Source organism: Phascolarctos cinereus, unplaced genomic scaffold (genome assembly GCF_003287225.1).
Source record: "Phascolarctos cinereus isolate Bilbo 61053 unplaced genomic scaffold, phaCin_HiC Scaffold_7;HRSCAF=346, whole genome shotgun sequence".
In the NCBI taxonomy this organism is placed as follows: Eukaryota; Metazoa; Chordata; class Mammalia; order Diprotodontia; family Phascolarctidae; genus Phascolarctos; species Phascolarctos cinereus.
In genome coordinates, this window is record NW_027556180.1 from 182,276,230 (window position 1) to 182,303,458 (window position 27,229).

The 27,229-nt window shown below is 35.9% G+C and overlaps 1 protein-coding gene across 2 annotated transcripts in view; it reads right to left on the reverse strand.

The window, feature by feature from the left end:
• Positions 1–27,229, reverse strand: part of CNOT11 (CCR4-NOT transcription complex subunit 11) — a 33,852-nt gene that overhangs the window by 5,091 nt on the left and 1,532 nt on the right. The window contains exons 2-5 of one of the 2 annotated variants that reach the window (XM_020987841.2): positions 22,071–22,235; positions 17,180–17,332; positions 11,464–11,666; positions 10,037–10,239 (exon numbers count right to left, since the gene is read on the reverse strand). In XM_020987841.2, coding sequence (XP_020843500.1) covers positions 10,037–10,239; positions 11,464–11,666; positions 17,180–17,332; positions 22,071–22,235 — 724 coding nt within the window. The remainder of the gene's footprint in view (positions 1–10,036; positions 10,240–11,463; positions 11,667–17,179; positions 17,333–22,070; positions 22,236–27,229) is intronic. The other variant, XM_020987842.2, reaches the window with a different exon arrangement.

Sequence of the window (27,229 nt, forward strand, 5' to 3'; positions counted from 1 at the left end):
CATTCTTCTCCATGCCAGTTATGTTCCCCTACCTTCTCTTTGACCACTGAACCATTTTAAAGTCCAACTCAAATGCCATCTTCTCCATAAGGCCATGCATGATTCAACCAGTTGGTTATGACTTTTCTTACACTAGGAAATCATACAGCACTTTGTTTTGCATCTAATACATGTTGTAGTTATCTTTATATCTTAGCTTCAGTCTCATGAGTAGGTACTATCTTGTCTTAACATTTTATTATTTTACACACGGTTGCTTTTGTTATTGAACACATGTATAGAATGAAGTATCTGCTTCTCTATAGAGAGAATTCTAGATGCCTTTGAATTAAATAACTTGCATTTATATAACAGTTTAAATGTAGTCTCATTTTACTATTAAAACAATGTGTTCAAGTACTCTACCTTTTTACAAATGAGAAAACTGGGCCCAGAGAGTTGTTTAAGTAACTTGCCCTAGACTGCCCAAGACTTTCAAGTTCATGTGATTATAACTCTACACATTGGCTATTCTTTACCTCACCCCAGCCCACAAACAATTACACTAATTTACTAAAGAAACGCTAGGGGGTGGGGGGTGGGTCTTGAACTTGTTTTTTTAAAAACATTTTGGTAAATGTATTTCAGTATAATTGCCTTCCTTTCAGTTCTTTGATTTTTAATTTATGTATTTAAAAAACATTCTGAAAATGGGTCTTCAGGCTGAAACCAAAGGAGTTGACAACGAAAACAAAAAAAGTCAAGAATCCCTGTTTTATACAGAAGACACAGCAGTCAATGACTATAGTAATCTACTGTTTGACAAACCCAAAGACTCCAGCTTCTGGGATAAGAACTCACTATTTAATAAAAACTGCTGGGAAAATTGGAAAATAGTACGGCAGAAACTAGGCACAGACCAACATCTTACACTGTATACCAAGATAAAGTCAAAATGGGTACACAATTTAGATATAAAGACTGATACTATTAAACAAACTAGGAGAGCAAGGAATAGTTTACCTGTCAGATTAATGGAGAAGGGAAGAACTTATGACCAAACAAGAGACAGAGAACATTATGAAATGTGAAATGGATAATTTTGATTACATTAAATTGAAAAGTTTTTGCATAAAAAAAAGCCAATGCAACCAAACTTAGAAGGGAAGCAGAAAGCTGGGAAACAATTTTTACAGCCAGTATCTCTGATAAAGGCCTCATTTCTAAAATATAGAGAACTGAGTCGAATTTATAAGAATACAAGTCATTCCTCAATTGATAAATGGTCAAAGGATATGAAGTTTTCAGATGAAGAAACTAAAGCTATCAATAATCATATGAAAAAAAATACTCTAAATCACTATTGATTAGAAAAACGCAAATCAAAACAACTCAGAGGTACCACATCACACCTATCACATTGGCCAACATGACAAAACAGATTGTAAATGATAAATGTTGGAGAAGATGTGGAAAAATTGGAACACTAATGCATTGTTGGTGGAGCTATGAAATGATCCAACCATTCTGGAGAGCAATTTAGAATTATGCCCAAAGGGCTATAAAAATGTGCATACTCTTTGATGCAGCAATAGCACTTCTAGGGCTGTATCCCAAAGAGATCATAAAAAAAGGTAAAAGGACTCACGTGTACAAAAATAATTATAGCAGCTCTTTTTGTGGTGGCAAAGAACTGGAAATTGAGAGGATGCCCATCAATTGGGGAATGGCTGAACAAGTTGTGGTATATGAATGTAACGGAATACTATTGTGCTATAAGAAATGATGAGCAGACTTCAGAAAAACCTGGACTTACACGAACTGATGCTGAGTGAAGTGAGCAGAACCAGAACATTGTATACAGTTAACAGCAACACTGTACGATAATTAACTTTGATAGACTTATTAGTTCTTCTCAGCAATGCAAGGATCTAAGACAACTCCAAAAGACTCATGATGGAAAATGCTATCCACCTCCAGAAAAAGAACCATGGAGTCTGAATGCAGGTCAAAGCATACTATTTGCTCTTCTTTTTGGTCTCTTTCTCGTGGTTCCTCCCATTGGTTCTAATTCTTCTTTACCAACATGACAATTATGAAAATATGTTTAATATGAATGTACATGTAGAACCTATATCAGACTGAACTCCGTCTTGGTAAGGGGGAGAAAATCTAGAACTCAAAATCTTATGGAAATGAATGATGAAAACTAAAAATAAATAAAAACAAAAAAGAATCCCTGAGATAGAGGAACCTTTTGCTTCCTTGTGCTGTAAGGTAAGCAGATCTCTCCTGCTTGGGTACTGAGGAAACAACTACCTCAGTTCTTTACAGATCAGTATCTCACTTCAAAGCTAGCTAGAGGTAATACAAAGCAGTAAAGGAGTTAAAGGGGTTGCTCTAGGAATAGAGTTGAAGGAAGAAAAGTGAGGGTAATTCAGCTTTGTCAAGCCTCCTCTTCAGTTACAAAAAGAGGTCTTTTAAATTCATTTGTCCGAGTATTCTTTGCTTCCCTTTAAGTATGTCTAATTTTCCTTTCAAAGAAACCTCACTTTAGGGATTGTAGTCTGTTATTTAGACCAATAAACTCAATTCTTATGAAAAGATGCTGGAAGGATTAGCTGGTAGTTATTTACTACTATAAGTTCAAAGGAGAAGGTATAGTGTGAGGCAATAATAGATAAGGCTACCCAAAAAAGTAGAGAAATAATGAACTATGTTTGGTGGAAGTACAATATCCATAGGTCATAGGAACTAGTCCATTTGATAGAAAACAGGCTCAGAGATTAGTAACACCCACAGAATAGCAGAAGTTGGATGCAGGCCCTCTGATTCTAAATCCACTACATCATGCAGCATCTAGAGTAAGGGGAACTGTAAATTTATGTACTCTGTCCTGGCCAGATCACCTGTAGAAAACTGAGCTTATTTTGAGTATATTTTAAAAAGTTATTTACAAAGTGCAGTGTGTCCAATAAGGCAGGGCTAAAAATATCACATATGAGTTGGTTTAAGGTTGGGGGTGTTCATCCTGGAGAAAGGAAGACAAAAGGGAATGACAAAATAGATGGTATTTGAAGGGCTGTCACACAAATAATGGCTCAGGCTTATTCTGTTACCATCAACAAAAAGGAATTAAAGTAACTAGGAATCAGATTTCAGTTTAATGAAAAAACTTCCTAATCATTTGAGTTGTCTGAAAAGAGGTCTGTCAGTGAAGATGCTCAAGCAGAAAAGCTAGATCACTTTTCAGTGATTCTGTAAAATGGATAATCTTTAAGATCCCTTCCAGCTTTAATCCAGTTCAACAAATGTTAAGAACCAATATGCTAGCTAATGTGTAGTGTTTAGGTACTCTGGAACACCAAGACAAACATGAAAAACGGTCCCTGGTTTAATGGAGTCTGCATTCTGCTGGGGATATATAGATTTAAGTGGCAGAGCTAAAATATGAACTTAAGCCTAGTCTTCTAAAATATAAAATAACCTCATGAAAGGAGATGAAGTTTGAACTAGACCTTGAGAGATTTAGAGGTGGGAGTGGGGAAGCATGTTCTAGTCAGGAGTAATAGTATGATTTGTGTTCAGGGGACAGTAAGGCAACTGGTTGGGCAAGCACGAAAGACTGGATAGGCCAGGGCCCAACTGGTCTTGAATACCAGGGTGTTTAAACAGAGATGTCAAAATCATCCTACAGTACCAATCTGATTGTATAAGTTATAACCTCCCAGGGCCTTAATAGGGTTAGAAGTTCCTTCTAACACTGTATCTATGGTTCTGTCATTGCCTGGGTTCCAGAATTAAGTGATCCTATTGCCTTTAGGATAAATATAAACTTTTTTACCTTAAATCTGAAGTCTATCCTAGTCAAGCTCATCTACCTTTCCTAACTTATTTTATTATTTCCCTTTACATGTATTATGCTCAATTTAGACTTCCAGGAAGGCAAGATGGCAGAGTAAGCAGTAACTCACTCTCACCCTCCCTTATTGACCTTGAAAAACCCACAGAATATTGCCCCAGGAAAAATCTTGAAATAGTGAGCGAGCAGAAAGACTAGATACAGCAGTCTTTTAGCTTGTGAGGCTAGGGGGATTAACTGGAAAGGTCCCTCTTGCTGTGGCTGAAGGGGACCAGTGTAGGAAGGGAGGCACCCCAGCAAGCCAGTGGCAGGCCCTTAGGCCCCAGCACAAAAAGCCTGGGGCAGTGTGCCCTGTGCCTTAGAAGCAGAGATCAACTTTAAAAGCCAGAAAAAAAGACAAAACAACATGAGCAAGAGAAGCAACATAGAACAAGGACCATAGAAAAGTATCTTGAGTGACAGGGGAGATTAAAATACAAATTCAGGAGAGGATAACATTGTCCATATACCCACATCTGAAACCTTAAGAAGGGAATATGAACTGTCTCAAGCTCCAAAAGCCTTCTTGGAAGAGCTCAAGAAGGACTTTAAAAGTCAAATAAGGGAGGTAGAAGAAAAATTGAACAATTCATTTAAAAATACAATTGAAAAAATGGGAAAAGTACACTGAAGAAAACAACTCCTTAAAAAGTAGAATTGGCCAAATAGAAAAGGAGGTACAAGAGCTAACTGAAGAAAACAATTCGTTAAAAATTAGAATCAGATGTTGTACACAGTAACAGCCACATTGTGCAATGACTAACGTTGACAGACTTAGCCCTTCTAAGACATCTCCAAAAGTCTCATGATGGAAAATGCTATCCACATCCAAAGAAAGAACTATGCAGATTGAAGCATACTATTTGCTATTTTTTCCCTTTTGTTTTGTTTCCTCTTTCTGATGATTCCTCCTATTGGTTCTAATTCTTCCTTACAACATCACTAACGTGAAAATATGTTTAATAGAAATGTATATGTATAGCCTATATCAGATTGCAAGCTGTCTTGCAGAGGGAGGGAGGGGGAGAAAAATTTAAAACTCAAAAGCTTACGGAAGTGACTGTTGATAAATCAAAAGAAATTAATAAATAAATAGAAAGATTAGAATTGGGCAATTGGAAGCTAATGGCTCTATGAGACATGAAGAATCAGTCAACCAAAATCAAAAGAATGAAAAAATAGAAGAAAATGTAAAATTCCTCATTGGAAAAACAACTGACCTGGAAAACAGATCCAGGAAAGATAACTTAAGAATTATTGGTCTATCTGAAAGCCATGATGAAAAAAAAAAAGAGCCTGGACAGCATCTTTCAAGAGATCATCAAGGAAAACTGCCCTGAGGCCCAAGAATCAGAGGGTAAAACAGTCATCGAAAGAATCCACCGATCATCTCCTGAAAGAGATCCCAAAATGAAAACACCAAGGAATATTGTAGCCAAATTCCAGAATTATCAGGTCAAGGAGAAAATCCTGCAAGCAGCCAGAAAGAAACAATTTAAATATTGACAAACCAGTCAGGATTATGCAGGACTTACAGTTTAAAAGACAGGAGGGCTTGGAATATTATATTCTGTAAGGCAAACCAAGGATCAACTACCTAGCAAAACTGAGCATAATTTTCAGGGAAAGAGATTGGACATTCAATGAAATACAAGATTTCCAGACTTTCCTAATGAAAAGACCAGAGCTCAATGGAAAATCTGATCTTCAAATACAAGACTCAAGAGAAGAATAAAAAGGTAAACAGCGAAAAAGACATGTTATTCAATAAGGGTAAACTGTTTACACCCCCACATGGGAAGACGATACTTAAAACTCTTGAGAACTATATCTTTATTATGACATTTAGAAGGGATATACATAGATATAGGGGGTGGGTTTAGGTGGACTTTGATGTGATGATAAAAAAAATGAAGAGATGAAAAGGAATTGCAATGGGAGAAGAGGAAAGGAGGAAGCAGAAAAGGGTAAATTACATCACATGAAGAGGAACAAAAACATATTACAGTAGAGGGAAAGAAGGGAGGGAGATGAGCATTGTTTGAACTTTACTTTCATTGGATTTGGCTCAAGAAGGGAATAACATACTCAGGTATAGAAATTTAACTTGCCCTAGAGGCAGTAGGCAGGGAAAGTAGAAAGAAAAAGGACAGGGGCTGATAGAAGGGAGGGCAGACTGAGGGAGGTGACAGTCAAAAGCAAAACTCTAATTGGAAGGAAAGGGAGAAAAGGAGAAAGAAAAGCATAAATGGGGAAGAGAATGACACAGATAGTAATCATAACTGTGAATGTGAATAAGATGAACTCTCCCATAAAATGGAAACAGATAGCAGAATGGAATAAAAACCATAATCCTACAATATGTTGTTTACAAGAAACACATTTGAAACAGAGGGTAACATACAGGGTAAAGTTAAAGGCTGGAGTAGAATATATTACGCTTCAGCTGAAGTAAAAAAAGCAGAGGCAGGGGGCAGCTAGGTGGCACCGTGGATAGAGCACTGGCCCATGAGTCAGGAGGACCCGAGTTCAAAACTGGCCTCAGACACATAACACTTACTGCTGCGTGACTCTGGGCAAGTCACTTAACCCTAACTGCTTGGCCAAAAAAAAAAAAAAGCAGGCAGCAATTGATCTCAGACAAAAGCAAAAATAGATCTCGTTAGAAGAGATAAGGAAGGACACTACATCCTGCTAGAAGACACCATAGACAATGAAGTAATATCATTACTAAACATATATGCAACAAGTGGTATAGCATCCAAATTCTTAGAGAAGTTCAGGGAGTTACAGGAAGAAACAGCAAAACTATAGTAGTGGGGGACCTCAACCTCCTCTTCCCTGAACTAGATAAATCTAATCACAAAATAAACAAGAAAGAAGTTAAGGAGGTGAATAGAATTTTAGAAAAGTAAGAAAGGATAGACCTCTGGAGAAAACTGAATGGGGACAGAAAGGAATATACTTTTTTCTCAGCGGCACATTGCACTTACACAAAAACTGACCACATATGTACTAAGGCATAAAAACCTCACAAACCAATGCAGAAAGGCAGAAATATAAAAAATGCATCCTTTTCAGATCATGATGCAATAAATATTATATGTAATAAAGGGCCATGGAAGGATAAACTAAAAATTAATTGGAAACTAAATAATCTACTCCTAAAGAATAAGTGGGTCAAACAACAAATCACAGAAACAATAACTTTATTCAAGAGAATGACAATAATGAGACAACATACCAAAACCTACGGGATGCAGTGAAAACAGTTCTTAAGGGAAATTTTGTATCTCTAAATCTTACATGAATAAAATAGAGAAAGAGGAGACCAATGAATTGGACATGCAACTAAAAAAACCCAACAAATTAGAAATATTGAAAACCAAAGGAGAGATCAATAAAATTGAAATTAAGAAAACTATTGACCTAATAAATAAATCTAAGAGCTGTTTTTATGAAAACAGAAAATAAAATAGATAAACCTTTAGTTAATTTAATTACAAAAAAGAAAGAAAACCAAATTACCAGTATCAAAAATGAAAACAGTGAATTCATTACCAATGATGTGGAAATTAAAATAATAATTAGGAACTATTTTGCCCAACTGTATAGCAATAAATTTGATAATCTTAGTGAAATGGATGAATATTTACAAAAATATAAATTGCCCAGATTAACAGAAGAGGAAGTAAAATACTTAAATAATCCCATCGCAGAAAAAGAAATTTAACAAGCCATTAATGAACTCCCTAGGAAAAAAAATGTCCAGGGCCAGATAGATTTACAAATTTTATCAAACATTTAAAGAACAATTAATTCCAATACCACATAGACTATTTGGGAAAATGGGCGAAGGAGTCTTACCAAATTCTTTCTATGATACAAATATTGTGCTGATACCTAAGCTGAGAAGAGTACGTATATTATGCTCCAAAATGGTCTACTTGTCATTGTCTGAACTTGATGTTCTGTCTTCTACTTGGATGACTTTGCACAAGCTATCTCACATATCTGGAACAAATTTCCTTATCTCCATGTCTTGTAAAATTCTTAGCTTCTTTTGAGGCACAACTCAGGTACCACCTTCCTATGGGAAGCCTTCCCTGATACTCACTAATTATTTGTGCTCTTGCCCTATTGAAATTATCTTATATTATCCAGTAAATGTTATGTGCTCATTATCACTAGCAGAATATAACAGGCAGGAACTGTGATTCATTTTGTCTTTGCAACCCCAGTACCTAGCACACTGCCTTGTACCTCACAGGCATTTAGAAAAGCTTAATGAAATGAACTGTATATGATAAACAGTTGAAAACTACTGAAGGCTCATGATCATTATCAACATTTAATAAAAAGCAAATGGCCGACTGATTTACTGAGTTACTATAATACCTAGGATATAGTTATAGGCGCCTCAGATACCATCCAGTCCAAGACAATGGGTTGACAAGAAGATACAGACTAAAAAAGTTACAATTCAGTAAAGCACTTTAAGAGTTTAAAAAAGAGGGATGTTCCAAAGCTGAGTAGGTTAGAAGAGGCTTGAATGAAGTGGGACTTAATTTGGCTCTTAAGAGTTCATTGGCTTGTTTTGTCTTGATTTGTGTCTTAACACATGCTCATATTTAGGGATAGAAAGGGCAAATAAGTGTTTTAGGGAAAATTATTCTCTAAACAATGTGAAAAGAAAAAAACTCTAGATTTTAAACCATCAATAAGATTCGGATTACAAAAATATAGCCAGCCTTTGAATTGCTACCAATGTTTTGGGTGGAGTTTTAGGGATGCTGCTACTAAAAGTGAGGAACCTTGTCCAGATTTGTAACAGCTTAAATAGTAAGAAAGTGGAGGTACTATATTAAAACCCATAATACACTTCAAAGCCAAAAAGAAATTATATGTAGATTATCAGTATTAACACATTTTATTTCTGCTGCGGTGTCATCTCCAGAGGAATCCAGGTATGTAAATATTCCAATGAGGAATACATAACAAACCTCTTTTGAGAAATCCCTTAACTCCACCATATGTCCTTGGTTGATCTAGTTAATGTTTTCGAGTAAACAGGTAAGTGGGTACTATATGAAAATGAGTACCCCTGAGAGCTTCCTATTGAAGGAATTCAGCGTAAGAGGCTTAACATATGTTAAGTTTTCTCTTGGACAGTCTCAGAAAGATTAAATTATATTCAAAAGTGTTTTAGTATGAAGGGTATTGTCTTTACTATAGTTTCTTTTGAAATATGGAACCCAGGCTATTTCGAATTTTCATTAACCAGAATATTTCATTCCTTGACCATATTGAATACAAGCTTACTGTATATACGTAATGAAGGCCTATTCGCATATTATTCAGCTAGAATCCTACTTAACTTGGTGTCAACTATTAATAAATAAACCCTTTTTAGAACTGATTATTTCACACAAAACCTGTGAATCTACTGCATATAGCATTTTTCTTTTAATTCTATAATAAATTCAACATGTAACTTTCAACACTGTACAGCTTATCTGTGCTTTCTTTTGGCCTTCCTTCTGTTCTGTGAAATTGTGTCAGTTGTCTAAAATAAAGTCTTTTGGGTCAATTAGGGCTTGCTGATGAAGGATGTGTTTGAATTTCAACAAGTTGGTAGGTAAATAAGCACTTATTAAATGTCTTACTATTTACCATAATATTTTTACTATTTTACTAAGTGCTCTAGGAATACAGAAAAAAACAAAACCAATAAATAGTGAAGTATTAAGTTAACACTTTCAGTTGCTAGCATTCATAATCAAGGTACACCTGAAGGAGCTGTAGTGAGGAGGAAATGCAGATCATATCCTTAGTAAAAAGAAAAAAAGTAGAGAAGACTGAATGAAGTACAAAGAAGTGATCTGCCCAGTTACAGCTACTCTCAGTAGGATTTAAACCTAAGTTTTTCAGGCTCTAAGCCTAGTACTTCATCACTAATCAGAACTACCTCTAAGAAGGTACAAAAAATAACCAAGGCATTGTTATTTTTAATTCTTCTATGAAATAAAACTAATCGCTTCATAATTGTACTGATATTCCCCTTCTAGACATTAAGAAAGCATCTACAAGAAAAAAAAGAGTTACCCATACACAGAGAAAATTCATGCCCCAATTTAGTAAAGGAGAAACACTTACCGATTTACAACTTCCATTGAATGTAAAGACATATCCATGTTGACCAGAACTGAAAAATACTCTGTTATCTGGCTTGACTGCATTAATTTCAATAACATTTCTATAGCAACTAGAGGATTATTTTCCACGAGGTCAGGCAGTTTTGCAGGAGAGAGGCCAATGTGATAAACGAGCTTGGGATCTTTTTCTAACTCTCCAAGGAGCTACAACAGAGCCAAATAGAAAACAAAAATAAGTCATACTTTACTCATAACCTTCAAATTATCATTTTACATGCATAAGACATAAATCTAAAGCACATCTTTATGAAACACATTCCCAATGAACCAGACTTCTGTTCTATTTCCCATAAAATTCATAATCAATCTTTTTTTTTTTGGCCAAGACCTGTAATATTATTTTGTAGACACTTCCCAGCGAGGAAACTAACAACGTAGATAAATTATTCACCTTCTAGTCTTTGAGGACTGCCTTGGGACTCTGAGAAGTTACATGACTTGCCAAGGTTTATGAGGATAGTATGTCAGAAAAAACACTTGAACCCAGTTCTCCTGTTGTGAGGCTAGCTCATTGACTTTTATGCCACTACTCCATTTGCCTCAGCTAAACCATTAGAACAGGCGTGTGCAATATGCAGGCAGTGGGCTGCTACGTTTTTTGTGGGCCACCCAAAATCCTGCTGGCTGCAGGCTGGACAGGCCTGCATTAGACTATGTATTTGAATTTTCAATATACTCAAATCCGAATTATCTCATCTCCTGAGGAAATTTGTGCTTAAAATTTCACAATATCATCACCTACTTTGCTTGAGTTTTGCTAACATAAATTGGACTTTGGGGCTAAAATAAAACTACAGTGAACAAGTCAATTATTCCATCCTCCAAGAAAAGTATAAACCACAAAAATGAATGCTATACTAGGTTGGTGTTTTGCTTGAGTAGTGATGGCCATTCACTGAATTCATAGAGTGGGGAAAGGAAGCCCAGAGAAGAAAAAAAAAAGAAACCAATGCTTGGCTGTCACATTAAAACAAAAAATCATTCCCAGGTCAAATAAATGATTTAGGGATGGCTCACACAACTGCTCCCATTCACAATATGGGGGCTGGCCTGTGAAAATCTGATATAACACTACAAAAGCTGACAATCTCATCATTTTACTGACTAGGGTGGCATGAGTTTGAAAAGAACATTTTAAGAAGAAAAAAATAGCTAGTAATCATGTCTACTTTCTCTTTAACAGTAAGGGCTTGAACTATGGTGAATTTAAATGCCTTTCATGTACCCTTTGCTTAGTTACTACTAATATAAGTTTACTTGGTTTTTTATCCAACACTTTATCTAAAACGTTTAAAACCTAAAATCCAAGACAGATCAGCAAATACAGAAAACAAAAATGATGTCAAATGGTTGCAAGTGAACACCTACCTGTGTTTGTTGTGGAGAAGACAAGGGACTTTTAAAAGCTTTAGCCATTATACGTTTGATCTCAACACCAGTGCTATTTTTAACACACATGGATTTGTCCCACTGAATTGCATGATCAGGCTCTGTTGGGTTTAACCAAGCAAGTTCATCTTCACAAATATGGAGTGGAGGTGGTGGGCGGATAAATTCTGGTCGAAAGTGACCTGTAATATGAAGACTTTTTTTTTCACTTCTGAATAAAATATAAGTTGGGCTCCTAAAAAAAGTGTGTTTATTCTACCATTACATTTATACATGCAACTTACTTAACACAGTAATACTGTATAATATATTCCACTGATAAATTTATCAGAAACTTTATAATCAGAGGTAGAAACAGGAATTCACATTTTCCTCTAATAAATTTCTACTAGTCTGAGAATCATTGTTATCTGCAGAGATCTTATTATCATTATTATTATTTTTTGGTTAGGCAGTTGGGGTTAAGTGACTTGACCAGGATCAAACAGCTAGTAAGTGTCAAGTGTTTGGTCTGAAGCCGGATTTGAACTCAAGTTCTCCGGACTACAGGCCTGGTGCTCTATCCACTGCGCCACTTAGCTGCCCCACAGAGATCTTTTTGAACCCTAATTCGATTATATAATATACTGGAATCTATTCCAGGTCAATATACTCCTTGTACATATAACATTAAATATGCCTTATATATCTTAATTCAATTAGTAAAATTACTGAATGGGGCAGGGCTGAAAGGAGAGATCTATGGCATATCAGAGATCTTCCTCCAGGTTAATACTGATCAGCTACATGGGGGCCATCTCCAGTCATCCTGATCTATATCTTGCCATGGACCCAGAAAGCTCTGGAGGAGAAAGTGAAGCTGGTGACCTTGCACAGTCCTCCTTTGCTTGCAAGTTCCCTCCCTCCAGTTCACTTGCAAGTCATGGAATCAGGTATTTTTTTTAACTAAAGTTTTATTAAAGCCACCATTTATGAACTAATGGCTCTTTCCAAGTTTTAAGAGAATGTTTAAAAAAGAACCACAAAACACAAAACAAACACACTCAATTACTAAAAACAACAAAATATGTTGGAAAAATAAATCGAATTATGTTAAGACTCTTATATTATAGTTAAATATTGCGACACCATAATACTGGCATAGCAATAGTTATTTTCCAAGGCACTATGCTAATTCTGTAACAGTATTCCCAAATCTGCAATTTTCAAGTTGTTAGGACAGTACAATATCTGAAAATCCTAAATATCTTAATATCTTTTCAAATTAACATGGGACTTTACTGCATTTTTAAGCTTTGTTTTACTGAAAAAGACCATCAATGGATTTTTTCAGTCCTCATTCTCCTTTTATCTATTTGACAATGGTAAACACTTCCCTTTCTTGTGATAGTCATTTCCCTTGGATTCCATGACATTACTCTCCTACCTCTGATAGTTCTTTCACTGGTTAATGTTTTCTAAATTCAGGCATTCCTCAAGATTTTGCCTTCTGCTCTCTTTATCTACTTTAATTATCACCTCTAAAGAGATGCTTCCCCAAATCTTCAGACTTGGCTTCTTTTTAGATCATATTTTCCAACTGGCTACTAAATCTCTTCACCTTAATGTCCTGCTATCATCTTAAATTCAACATGTTAAAAACTGTTGCCCAAAGCTCTTCCCCCTTAATGTTCATTAAAAAAAAAATAGCATTTACATTCTCCCAGTTAGGCAGACTCAAAGCTTCAGTCATCTTTTAGTTCTTCTCCTTTCCAATATATGCCCCATCAGTTGCCAATTCCACCTATGAAATGTTTCTTGCATCTGCCCCATCCTACTACAACCAATTGGCTCTCTTTACTTTTTTTAGAGTACCATACTGGCCTCCTTAGTGATATCCATGCTTCAGGTTTATTCCAACTACAGAATTTAATCATGTCACTGCCCTGTTCAAAGACCCCTAATGCCTATGGAATAAATACTTTACAGCTTGACATGTCATAATCTTCTTCAAAACCAAACTTTCCAACATACTCTTCCCCTTCATACATTCTTATTCATTATTTTCTGACTTCTCTCACTTCCATGCCATGCTCAGAATGAGCTGCCCCTCATGTCTCAACGTACTGAAATCTCTGCCTTTGATCAAGGTCCAACCTAGTGCCATGACCTCCATGAAGCTTTTTCATCTCTACTGTCCTAACCTTAACCTCTCATAATTCTCTAGATATATTACAGGCTATAATTTGTATTATGGTCATTCTTTACTTACATCAGAGGTGAGGAAACTGTGACCTCAAGGCCACTTGTGGCCCTCTAGGTCCTCAAGTGCAGCCTTTTGACTGAGTCTAAGTTTTACAGAACAAATCCTTTTATTAAGGGGAATAATATGAGGATGGACTCTGAACTAAGGAATACAACAGTGGCATAGGGTGAAATGATTACTTTTTACATTATAAATATCTCTCTATTATTGTAGCCTAAGAGAACAATAGCTACTTTTTGACTTCTATGTCAACACTGGCATTTCACTAAAACTCCCAAAGCTTTTTCACATGAACTCCTATTACCTATCTATACTTGTATGGTTAAATTTTCTTTAATTGTAATAAGTCTAAGTCTAAGAATTTATTTTAATTCACGTTAAGTTTCATCTTACCATATTCAAGCTATTGTTTGAGACTGTCAGTCTTTCTAGACCCCAACTTTGCTGTCTAATGTGTTAGCTGTTCCTTTTGGCTTTGTGTAAAGGCTGTCAAAGCAATAAGCATTTATTATATACCAAATACATTCCAGGTACTACACTAAAAGCTGGGGAAACAAAGAAAGGTAAAAAGTAATCCTTGCTTGTGAGAAGTTCACAGTCTATCGCAGGAGACAACATGCAAACAACTACATACAGATAGGATATATACAGGATAAACTGGAGATACTCTGAGAGGGAAGCTATTAACTTAAGTTAAGGAGGACTAGAAAAGGGTTCTTGCAAAGGTGAGACTTTAGCTAAGAACTGAAGAAAGCCAGGACAGTCAGGAGGTAGAGTTCCGGAAATGAAGGACAGCTAGTAAAAATATCTGGATATGGGAGTTGGAATGTCATTTCTGAGGGATAGATAATGAATAGGCAGATGATATGTTAAGACCTGAGCTAAATGAAGATCAATTTTTGACACCTGATTGGAGAACTGAATGGAATGGGGAATGAATGACTTGAGGCAGGAAGACCAACCACAAGGCAAAAGTCTAGGTGTGAAGTCATGAGGGCCTGAGTTAAGATGGTAGCTGCATCAAAGGGAGGAACAGGGTATATATGAGACATGTTACTAAAGTAAAGTTGACAGGACTTGGCACAGAATGGCTATGGGGTTGGTGGTTAAAGAGAGGGAGGAATGAAGAATGACACCTAGGTTGTCAGCCTGGGTAACCAAGGAAGATGACAGTACTCTCAAAAGTAAAAGGGAAGTTAGGAAGACGATTTGTGGAAAGAGATAACGAATTCTATTTTAGATGTGTTAAAAGATCTAGCAGGTTAGGGCTGGACAAAGAGATGTGATAATAATTTATTTTTTGTTATATGGGATTGTATTCTGGGAGAGGAAGATACTGGAGAGATAGGAGAGAGAACCAAGTACCGTAAAAAACAAGACATAAATTTTTTAAAGGGGGGGGGAAAGATATCACTGGCAACTTTGGAGAGAGCAGTTTCAGTTGGAGGAGATCAGAAGCCAGACTAGGGGGAGTTAAGAAGGGAGTGAGAGGAAAGGAAGCAGAGGCAGGAAATTATAGATGACTCTCTTAAGAAGCTTACCCACAAAAAGAAACAGAGATATAGGATGATAGTGTATAAAATATAAATCTAGTAAATATGCCATCAATGCATTCAATCAAATAAATGATAAAAATGCTGGATAGCACAGGGCCAAGGATCCTTGGGGCATCCTACTTGTCAGAATCTCCATGCCAAGACCACCCCTCTTTTTACTATTCGGAGACACTCTGTTTTCCAGAGATAAGGCCTAGCCAGCAAGTTGTGCCCTGGGCTTGGCATAACAACAATCCTTTGCACTCACCCTCTGGATGAAGTCACTCACAGCAAAATCCCAGTATTGTTTCACACCAGCAGTACCCATGTTCATGTCATGAAGTCCTGCTATGAATCAAACCTGTCTCATTGTTGCTGTTATCCTTCATTGTCAGGGCTACAGCTCACTACTTAGCCACTAGTATATGTACTAAGATTTGCCCACACTAAAGTGGATCTACTAGAGGGGACCCCAGCACATGTGTCTAGTTTCTCTCCTCCAACAGAATAAAATAAACGTTTTGCTTATGATGACTGTTATCTCTTTGGTTTTATTTTATTTTTCAGAGTTAACTATAGTCGTGATAACCTCTCTGCTATTTTTAGAGTTAACAGTGGTCACAAAACCTCTGTGACTTGCGGCTGACACACCGGATATCGCCTTCCTTCAGGTAGTTATCAACAGTCACTATTTTTTGGGTCCTGTCTCTCAGCCAGTTCTGAATCCACTTAATGTCATCATCTAACTCATATCTGTTTAGCCAACAAGAATAACCAAAGTATTGTCCAATGTTTTGCTACAATGAATTTTTGATTTATTGATCACACATATCTAAAAACCCTCTCAAAATTAAAATGAGACTAGTCTGAAACAAACTATTCCTGAAGAATCTATGCTGGTTCTTAGAAAGCTAAGTTCACAAATTCTGATATGTTCCAGAATTTTGTAAGGAATTGAAAGCTCATCCATATTAAGTTTCATGCATAAATGAATGAATATCATTATCTTAAAATACCATTGTGACATAAAACTATTTATTACTACTTAATTTCAATCACTAGTCACCAGTTTGGGCTTAACTACATACTGTATTTACCTAAATGGAAGAAAGCTTTCTTAAACAAAAAAAAAACAAACAAAAAAACAAAAAAAACAGAATCATCCTCTACCCCTGCCAAAACACCAGAAATCATCTTAAATTTGTCAGCTATTGCTGTCTAGTGGTGAAAATAGGTAACCACATGGCAAATAAGCCCTGCTAAACCAACTCAAAAAGAAGACTGTGATGTGTTAACATTATCTTTCCTAGCTCTTACAGAAATGTGATTACTTGAACTCCATTGTGATTTTTGGCAATCTAACATGTCTCCAACACACTTATAAATAGAATGTGAATAAAGAAATCATAAAAAAAAAAAAGAACAAAATAGAATTTATCAAAAAGTGTAAGGAGAACCATAATGCTTACTTGAAACTCATGGTAGTACTATAAAGATTAACTATAAGATTATTGTTTTGTCAATGAATTAAGACAGCAGTGGCATCAGATAAATCCAGACATTATATCTAAGCATTTAAGAAATATCATATTTCAGTCTTGGTTAAAATTCAAGATGAAACTACTTATTAAAAGTTTACATACTTCTTGCATAATGATTACAGATATGGAAAGTCCTTTTTGAGGGGAAGGTCATCTTCCCTGTAGGCTAATATTTTATAATAATAACTACACATTTGGGTTTATAAAACACTCATATTTAATCATATCTAATTTTCACAACATCCCTATAACAGCAGGGTCATTATATTCTCATATTATTGCCATTAAAACAACATGTCTTGAGAAACACTGAAATTTATGTAACAGCACTGCAAAACCCAAGAAAATGAATATAATTTAATTTATATACATACTTTCAATAGGTGGCTTTGGTCCACTGACTAAAGCTTCTGTGATCTGTGAGGCAACAGAACTATCAAAACCAGAATTTGAAGAATCTGGATCTGGATCGCTGAGAATGCTAGGGAAGCTAGCCTTGCTTTGTGTTGGTAACTCAGACTGCCGTTCTGGAAAAAAAAATGAGGCCTTTTAAATAATATAAATTTAACAATTTATTATTCATAGTGTAGTCTGAACACAGTCTAAGCTTGAGCAGGCAGCAATGAAACATTTATAGCCTTCCAAGGAGATGATGTTCCTCCTAGGGTACTGGCAAACAGGGGCAATGCTGTCCTAAAATAATTCTTACAGGCACAATAAGAGGAAAGAAAACACAAGTTAGCAAATCATCGACTAAGTAGATAACATGTATTTGACAGTAATTTCTGACAAAACCCAACCCATAAAATTAATATGGTCAGTGTCATGAGGGAAAAGGTTGTTCCTATTGGGAGTACCACAACTTTGTATTTTCTCCAGTTTTTATGAAAAAAAATTAAGAACACATGCATTGCACGATTCATAAATAAAAGTAATTGGTACGTCAAATTTTTTGCCTACCAGCCTGGAAAATGTTGCTTGAAGCTAATCAATCCCACTGCAATACATCTGAATTTTAGACCTCCAGAGAGATGTTTTGTGTAGCTAGTTCCAAAGCAGACAGCTGCACTTTTTTGCACTTGTGAAAATGAATGGATTGGGAAATCTTCAGTCTAGGTAAAGGAAGACTACAAGCTCAGTTACAGCACCTTGCCAAATTTCTCAATCTTTAATTCACATTTTCATTGCTGTGCTAGCTGTACTGTAAACCTTTCCTGGAAGCTAAAAATCATAAGATACTAGAGCTGTTTCGGATTTGATTTCTAGTCTATTAAACAATAATCACAAGATACATTTAGGAAGTTTAAGTGCCCTGAGATAATTCACACGTTGTGATCTACTATGTTCTTTCATTAGATTCTATTAAAGCAATACTAAAAAAATACGTTTCCCTTTTCATGACCTGTTTGTGCATTATGCCAATATGCAGCTGCGTAAATACACTAACTCACTCAGCCTCAAACTGTTCAGAATCATTCTCTTATAGGGATTAAAGGTATGCCTTTAGACAACACTAATCTAGCATCCAAAATCAAAGTCTAAAGAATTATAGGATGAAAGAGTTTATTGAAATACTTTGATTCCTAAAGTTTATTACACCAAAGAAAATAAACAAAAATATCAGAAGTACCAATTTATTTAAATATTATCAAAACTGTTTTACTGTAATACTGTAATAGTTTATGGGTAATATGTCCTGTTTCTGTTCAGTCATTTCAGTTGTGTCCAACTCTTCATGACCCCATTTGGGGTTTTCTTGGCAAAGATATTGGAGTGGTTTGCCATTTCCTTCTCCAGCTCATTTCAGAGATAGAGGAAACTGAAGCAAACAGGGTTAAGTGACTTGCCCTGGGTCACAAAGCTATTAAATGCCTGAGGGTACATATGAACTTATGTCTTCTTGACTCTAAGCCTGGTGCTATATTCACTATGCCAGCTAGCTGTCAGGTAATATCCGAGAAATCTATTATTCCTATATAATAAGGTCACCTAATCAGATAGTATGTATAATGGGCAATATAAAAGTTTAAATCATTTGCAACAAACAATTCCTTAAAGATTTGGAACAATTTTAGATCATTAAGCAGGTAATTTCACTTAAAACACCATTTTAAACATAAAGTACTCCATCCAGTTAACCAAAAAAGTCATTCAGTAAACAAGTGCTGTGGAAACTGATACCACAGATTCTTTTCCTCACTTATAGGCACTAAAAGTTTGATGCAACACTAGAGAATGGTATTAACACCACTTATGTCTTGCTGTATCTAAAGAGCAATAATTTGTCATATATAGTCTGGTTAAAAACAAAGACTTCTCTTGGTCACAGATACTCCTTTTTTTCAAGGAGAATAGAAAGTTATCAGATCAATTCTCCAAACAGACAAAATTTTGGACAAATAAAGAAAAGCCAATATGGGTCACAGAAGGGATTTGAAAAATCATACAAAAAGCTAGTTGTTAGATTAATTTTTCAAAAGTCAATTGTGGAAATGCTTTGCCAGGTCTCACATACATGCCTGTGGTTATGGAGGAATGGATGAAAGAATGTGGATGACTTGGCACACTCACTGGTAAACAAATCAAAGTACATGTCCAACTGATAGCTGGTATTGGGCCTGTACTATAAGCAATCAACAATTTGTGCTCTGATCTAAATAAAGGTATCCAGAAGAATGTTACATATAAAAGCAGGAACTGCCTACCCAGTAATACTTCACTTTTGGAGAGATTATTTAGCTAAGAGTCTTTATGCAGAAAGATCCCAGAAGGAAAAAAAAAGAACCAAAAGCATTTCAGGACCTCACTTATAATATATTTGCACTTAATTTACACATTACTGTCTAAGAAGCTTGCTTATCTGGTTTCCCAGCTCTGTAGCACATATGAAGGTTGGTGACAGAGACAGCTCCTGTGCTAAATCACTTCAGATTCTTAGGCTGATTTTTGTCATTTGCTGGTACTATCAAATACTTGCCTCTATCAGTGGCTGACACTGACACATGCTTAACAGGGCTGAGGACCATCACAATTCAAAAAGTGGATGATCAAGATGATCACTGTCATTAACGTTGAATTAATTCAGTTTAAGTCAAGAAACATATTAACACGCCAAAAAGGTTTGCATAAAAAATTATTTCAAAATACTGTAAAAGTTTAGATGCTAAAAAACTTCAATTACTTGGTGGGAAATCTGCTCACATGAACATCTTGTTCACTAATGACGGAAGATAAATCGGTAACAGAGGCAGTCAACTCTCAAAATAGTGGCAAATTAGAAGCTGAAAAAGATGAAATCTAGGACATCTTAGGATGGAGGAGGAAATTGCTAAATATTTCAGATAAACAGAAGATAACAGAAGGAAAAAAGCAATACTTTGTCTTGTTTTGCTGCTACAGACCCAAGAGGGTAATCTGTGATACTGGGGAAGGGGAGGGGGCAAAATCAGTTCTCCCCTGAGCATGATATCTCTTTTCTTAAGCCTATTCCCCATGACCAGATCCCCCGCCTTAATCGTAACTCACCTACCAGGATAGTCCTTCCTGTCTGTCAAATAGCGAGGCTATCGCTCAAATATTTATCAGCACCTTAAACAACCTGAACAATCACAAACACCTCTACATTAAAAGAAAGACAGGAAGTAGGGGAGGAAGATCTGATAAGATTCAATAAAGTAATAGCAATTATTAAAAAAATTTCTAAGAAACTCTATCTTTGATCAATCTTCCTTCTGTGATAAGTTTATGTTATTCCACTTAATTTCTTTCTGTACGGGAAAAAGATAGGTGAGAAGATAAATATATCCCTCTACTGAGTCATTAATAATTCAATTATTTTCTCTGTGAACATATCATACTATGATTCTTATTTTTTCTTTCAAGAGGAAAGTCCCTTTAAACACTATCATTTAACTACAGTCATATTCCCAGGAAAGTAATCCATTTAACTTAGTGAATAATTCAGCATATTAGAGAAGACAGAGAACTAAGACCAGAGTTCAAAGGTCAATTCCTGGATCAGATCTTTACAACACAATTTCATCGTTTAATTTGAGGTAAATTTCCATATCAAACACACCCATGTTTAAAGTTAAATACAAACACTGTATTGCACTGCTCATAAGTATTTGCAAAAAGATCTAGAAGAAAGCAATCACAATTTTTGATAGATGGTAACATGGTAGAGAAATCTACAAAATGACTCCCCTGCCCAAATCATCTTCCCTAAATCACTTATGACCATGTCATTTCCTGCTCAAGTTTTTCAGTGGCCTGACTCACTCTATGAGAAACACAAGCTTCTTAGCTTGGCATTTACATATCTTCTGTCGGCCCACTGCCGTACTTTTCTGACATGTCAAACAGGCTAAAATGTAGAGTGTGAATGAAGTAAACTGACCAACCTGAACTTGGCATTCCCTCTCCTATACCCTGTGCCTGGGATAGACTTCCTTTTATTTTAGATCTTTTACTTTCTTTCAAAGCTCAACTCAGGTGACTTTCTAGATGATGCCTTTTCTTATTCTTCTATTCTCAAATGATCTTATGCTTACTTAGTGGTGGCAATGCTGTAATAATATATACCTTTCAAGGCAGGGACTTCTCTTAATTCTGTTGCCATACTGTAAACACCTCATACGGTGCCTTGGAAAGGGGAGGTACTTAATAAATACTTGATGAGTTGAAGTAACTGACATTTGTGGTATTTTCACGTAACTGGCTAGTGACTGGATTTTCATAACACAAATTCTGCTTACAATTTTTCCAAGATTTTTAAGGCATTTTCTTTCCAAATCTTGGTATGTTGCCTCAAGAAATATTATTTCCATGATAATTAAATTATTATTGACTCCATTAAAGATGTAAAATGTTCTGTTTCAAAGAGAAAAGAATTCCATTAGGAAAAAAGGAGAGATTTAAGTGTAGACACCTAATGCAAAATAACAAATTATGACAGCAAGAAGTTATTACCTTAGAGATGAAGAAAGTTCCTATTAGCAAAGAAAGACTTTAAATTACATCCAGTATTCCTCTAAGGCAATTAAGAAAACAAATAATGTAGTCAAAATGTAAAATGGGTTCATAGGATATACTGTTAAAATGGAAAGATTTAAAGACTCAAAATTAAAAAATTTCTTTTCCACAGAAGGGATTTGTGCTCCCAGAACACAATTACTTTGACCTTTGTCTTAAGGACAATATATAGATAAATTCATTTTTTCAAGATTCAATAAAGAAGTGATTATGTGCTGGTTCTTTTCTTACCAGCCAATGCTAGCTGAAGCCCACTGATGTCCACCGACTGGGCCATGTTTCCTACATCCATTAAGGCAATCTGTCGAGGTGTCTTTTTGAAGAGTTCTCTTGGTGGGGCCAACATTAGCTGGGAAAGAAAAAACTTTTCTGGTGGAGTTATAGGAGGCAAAAATCCTGCCAAAAAAAAAAAAGCTTCAATAAAATTACTGGAAAAAAATCTCAAGTCTCTTAAAATGACTAATTGTCACACTCAACAAATATATGGCAAAATATTTAACATGTAAGATAAGACTAATAAACAGGAATACAAATATAAATGAGAAACAGACTCCACTCTCAAAGAACTTACAATCCAATGAGGTGACACATACATAAATACCTGAAAATGATATGTCAAAGGGAAAGTCCAGGTAAAGAGATATGAAAGGAAGAGATTACTTTCGTTGCAGTGTGGGAAATGGGACTTTGAGGAAAGCTTGAAGGAAGCTGCCTTTAAACCTTTAAGGAAGGGAGAATATTTGACAGATGTAGATTGAGATGGAGACAGGAAAGGGGAGAAACAGAATGGGGAAAAGTAAGTAGTCCAGTTTGGTTGAGATAAGGCTAGAAAGGCAGGCTAAGATCCAAATCAAGGAGAGCTTTGAATAAAGAATGTGATATATTTTATTTGGTAAGCTACAGAAAATCACTCAAGTGTTTGAGCAGAAAGAACTGATGTAGTCAGAGGCATGTACTAAGAAAAGTACACAGAAAGTATTATAAAGGATAGACTGGAATATCCTTAAGGCCAGACATCATGGAAACCTACCACCTTCATCAAAGTCTGTTCTCAATGTAAAATTTTAAAAATGAATTCTTGTTCTTATCTGTCCCTGCTTATCCTGAATTCTATACTATTTAAAGCCTTTGTCCCCCTCTAAAAATCATATCTCTGAATTTAAGAATATAGTTATTACTTTGGTGTCAACTGCAGGATATACACTTCTGTTTCTTACTACATTGAGTCAGAAACCCATTGACTTGTAAAAGATGTCCCAGTTGACTAAAGTACCCTGTCAGGGGAAAAAAAAAAGTGAGAGGAGTGCTACACTTTGTGAGACTAATACTGGAATTTCACCAACCACAGTTGAAGAACAGTAGGCAGATCACTGGCAGCCCATGAAAGATTCCAAAAAGCAAAAGGTGAGTTGTCCATACTGGTGCAACAATTAATAAGAAGGTAAGGGGTGAAAGAAGAGGAAGGGAAAATAACATATAAAAGACGTCTTACTTGTTTCCAGTTCCTTTGAATCAATAAACAAATATATATTAAACGTCTACTACAATATGTATGAAGCACTTTAAGGTTTACAAAGCCCTTTCGTGTATATGATCTTTGAATCTCACAACAAAACTCTAAAGTTACAAGCATATCACTCTTATTTCATAAGAGTTCCAACTGAGGCTCAGTGAGATTAAGTGACTTATATATACAGCTCATAATTGTCAGATGACTCCAAATCTAGTATTCAATCCACTAGTCCATACTGCCTCCATTAATTCATACAGGCTTGGAGGGAAAAGGCACCACTCCTACCACCTCTCCTCCTACAAAAGGATATTACAATGGCTCTAGGGGCTTTTAGTCCCAGAAAAGTAATCTGTGGATTATAATCTTTGATTCATACTATTAAGGGGTCCAAACCTCACAAGTATCAAAGTCCCCAAAACCTTAAATAAGAGGCACAGGTCTTGAGCTGCTTTCCTTAAAGAACAAACTTGAACCTAGCCCCAGGTGATCAATCCTTATCCTTGCTGCATAGAGATTAATTTTACATATGGCACACAGTAATCTACTTTAGAAAAGATATGGCTATGAACTTGAGCATGAGCCTTACCTTCTCATCATATAATGCTTAGAATGAAGATTAGACTTAAGACAACATATAATGAAGATGATTTGAAAATTTTATATCATAAAACTTAAGTCCTAGGAAGAAACTTGAGGTCTTAATATTTAGGGTAACAAGGTACTCTAGAGATCTCTTAGTCAAATCATTTGGAAACTGAGGTCCAAATTGGTGAAGCAACTTGGCCAAAGGTGCCAAAGGTAAACTACAGAGCTTGGATTAGATTACCAGTCTAACTCCTAGTCCAGGTCTATTTCCACTAGGGCACACAACTAGAAAAGTAAACTTTTAAAAGAATTCTCCTGAAATTCTCTAAACTCTGTTTATCCATTCATCTGTGGGACTTAAAAGTTAGGGCAGAGCTAATCTGTTTCATGTTAACCCAAATAAAAGTTATTCTTCTCTACTCCAATCTCCATACAACTGCTAAAATGAAATTCCTAAAAACAGGCCTGACAATGTTACTCCTTGGCTCAAAAAGCTCAAGTAGCCACTACTAGTACCCTACTGTTTCTAGCCTAAAATAAAAACTCTTCCCTTTGGCACTAAAGTCCGTCAGAAGCTAACTTTCCAGATATTATACATTACTCCTTTTCATGTACTATGTTCCAGCTATACTGACCTCCTTGCTGATACTGGGTATTCTACCTTTTCTCTTCTGGCCTTTGCACCAGACTGCCGTCAATAGGCCTGGAATCCACACCCTCTTCACTTCACTCTTCTCTTAGAATTTCCAGTCTCCTAAGTTCAACTGAAGTGCCACTTCTTCCTACAAGAAGCCCTTCTTGATCCTTTTGACTGCTAGTGCTTACCTTCCTGGAAATTACTTTGTGTAAGTTTTGTATTTAATTGTATTTGCACTTGTTAATTCCCCAAACAGAATACAAGCTCCTTGAAAGGAGGTACTGTTTCAATTTATCTTTGGATCCTCAGTGCCAAGATCAGTGCCTGTGATAGTTAATAAATGCTTACTAATAGGTAATTAATAAATACGTACTTAATAAATGCTTACTGACAAATCCTAAAACTATAAAGCAGTGTTTCTTGAGGCACATATTTTTCTTGATGATGAATCTTAAGTTAGAACACCTTCAATTAGAACAGTCAGTAAGCCAAACCAATCCACTCCAACAAGCAGATATGAAGTGGCTACCACATGCAAAACATGGGGCTAGGTGCTAGGAGTCCTAAAGACAAAATGAAAAACAGTCCCTGCCCAAAGGAACTTAGATTCTACTACTGGGACACAAAATGTAACCAGCCAAGTATATAAAACTCGAAAAGGAAAAATTTGTATTCCTGTAGGAGGCAGCTTATGATCTGAGCCCTGAAGGAAACTAGGGATGAAAGGAAGCTAGAGAGGTGGAAATGATGATAGAGTTATATCACAGGCACAGGGAACATTGTAAAATAAGTAAATAGACAGAAAACAGAAACAGGGTAAGGAATGCTAAGTCAAGAAACAGCAAATATCAGTTTGGCTGGCACATGTAAAGGAGAGTGTTATGAAATAAAAGGGAAAGGTAGGACATTTTGGGGAAAGTTTTAAAATGCTAAGCATCTGTACCTTATCTAAGAGCAATAATAAAGCACTGACAGATTTTGAGTAGGGAGTCTAAAATGGCAAAACTTGTACTTTACGAAGATTATTTTGTTCGGGAGTAGGGGTAGAGGTGATGGAGGTGATGGACTGGAGAAGAGAGAGACCAATATTTTAAGAGGAGGTTGAAATAATATGAGCAAGTGGTGATGAGGCCTTGAATCAGATATACATTAAAGGAGAAAAAAGGGGAAAGATGTGAATTACGTTGTGGAAGAAGGACTGACAAGATCTGGCAACTGACTGGAAATGTGAGAGAATATCAAGTATAGAATGACTTTAACATTTTGAAACTAGGAAGGATGGTGGTCCTCGAAAGAGAAATATGACATGGATGGAGAAAGTTCAGAAGATAATGAAGTCCCATTTGGATATCCTATGTTTAAGATACCTAAGGGACATGAAGTCAGAGACTGTGCTTCCAATAACAGCTACTAGGTTGACACGGTGGATTGAATACTGACGTCCAGAAAATTTGAATTCTACCTTAGACACTTACTACCTGTGTGACCAGCCCTGTACAAGTCACTTAATCTCTTCCAGGCTGTTTCCCCATCTGTAAAATAGGGATAATAACAGTCCCTATTTTACAGGGCTGTTGTGAAGATCAAATGAAGTAAGATATGCGAAACACTTTATAAACCTTAAAGGGCTATGTAAAAACTACTATTACAGGTAGTTGGTAATACCAGACTGGAGTTCAGCAGAATCAAAGAATCAGGAGACTAGGGCTGGATATAGAAATCTGAAAATCATCTGAAAAGAGATATGCTTGATCCGATGGGGTCTCTTAACACCAGGTGTAGAGACAGAAGAAAAGAGGGCCCAAGGAAGAGGCTTGGGATGTACCTACAACAAGAGGAGAACAACATGGATGATGACAACAAAGAAGACTGAGAAATAAGAGAAAAATGGTGATCAAAATGGCAAAGGTAAGACTGAGAAATTAATTCAAAACATCATACTAGAGAAAGATGCTTTAAGACAGTGATGACTCAAGGAATAATTAAAGGCAGTAAAGAGGGGACACTTTTGCTCTTCCCACCTACGCAGCTACTTCAACATTTCATCCCTTCATGTTTTATATGACTGCACATGTATAACCTATATCAGACTGCTTATTGTCTCAGAGGAGGGCAGAGAAAGATAAAATGTGGAACTCAAAACTTGTTTTTCACATAATTGGGGGAAAATATTATTTAAAAAAATTTAATCCCTTCCCTCACCCCATTCCACCTACCAATAAAATTAATTTAAAAATAATACATGGATTCCTGAGATCTAAATAAATATAAAAAGTCCTTATTTTTTTTCCTTCAAAAGTCTTAAGTCTATTCCAGCCCTGGAAAGAAAAACTAGCTTTGAGTTCTTGTCTGTTTTTCATAAATTCCTATGACCACTGTCTTCCAATTAACTCTCAACTCCCACTTTAATGAAATTCAAAATTTGGGAACATAATAAGGTTAATATTCAAAGGTAAATTAAACAGAAGAATCATTTTCCAAAAATAAGAGACACTCAAACATGAGTGTGGAACAAGAGCTGCCTTTATTGCCTTTAGGGGAAGATATGGGAGGGGAAAAAAAAAGACAGGTTTCTCAATGTCTTTAAGGAGACTGTTGATTGATTTTAGTGCTTTTACTTTTTAATCTATATTCCCACTCCAGTTTTACTGTGCT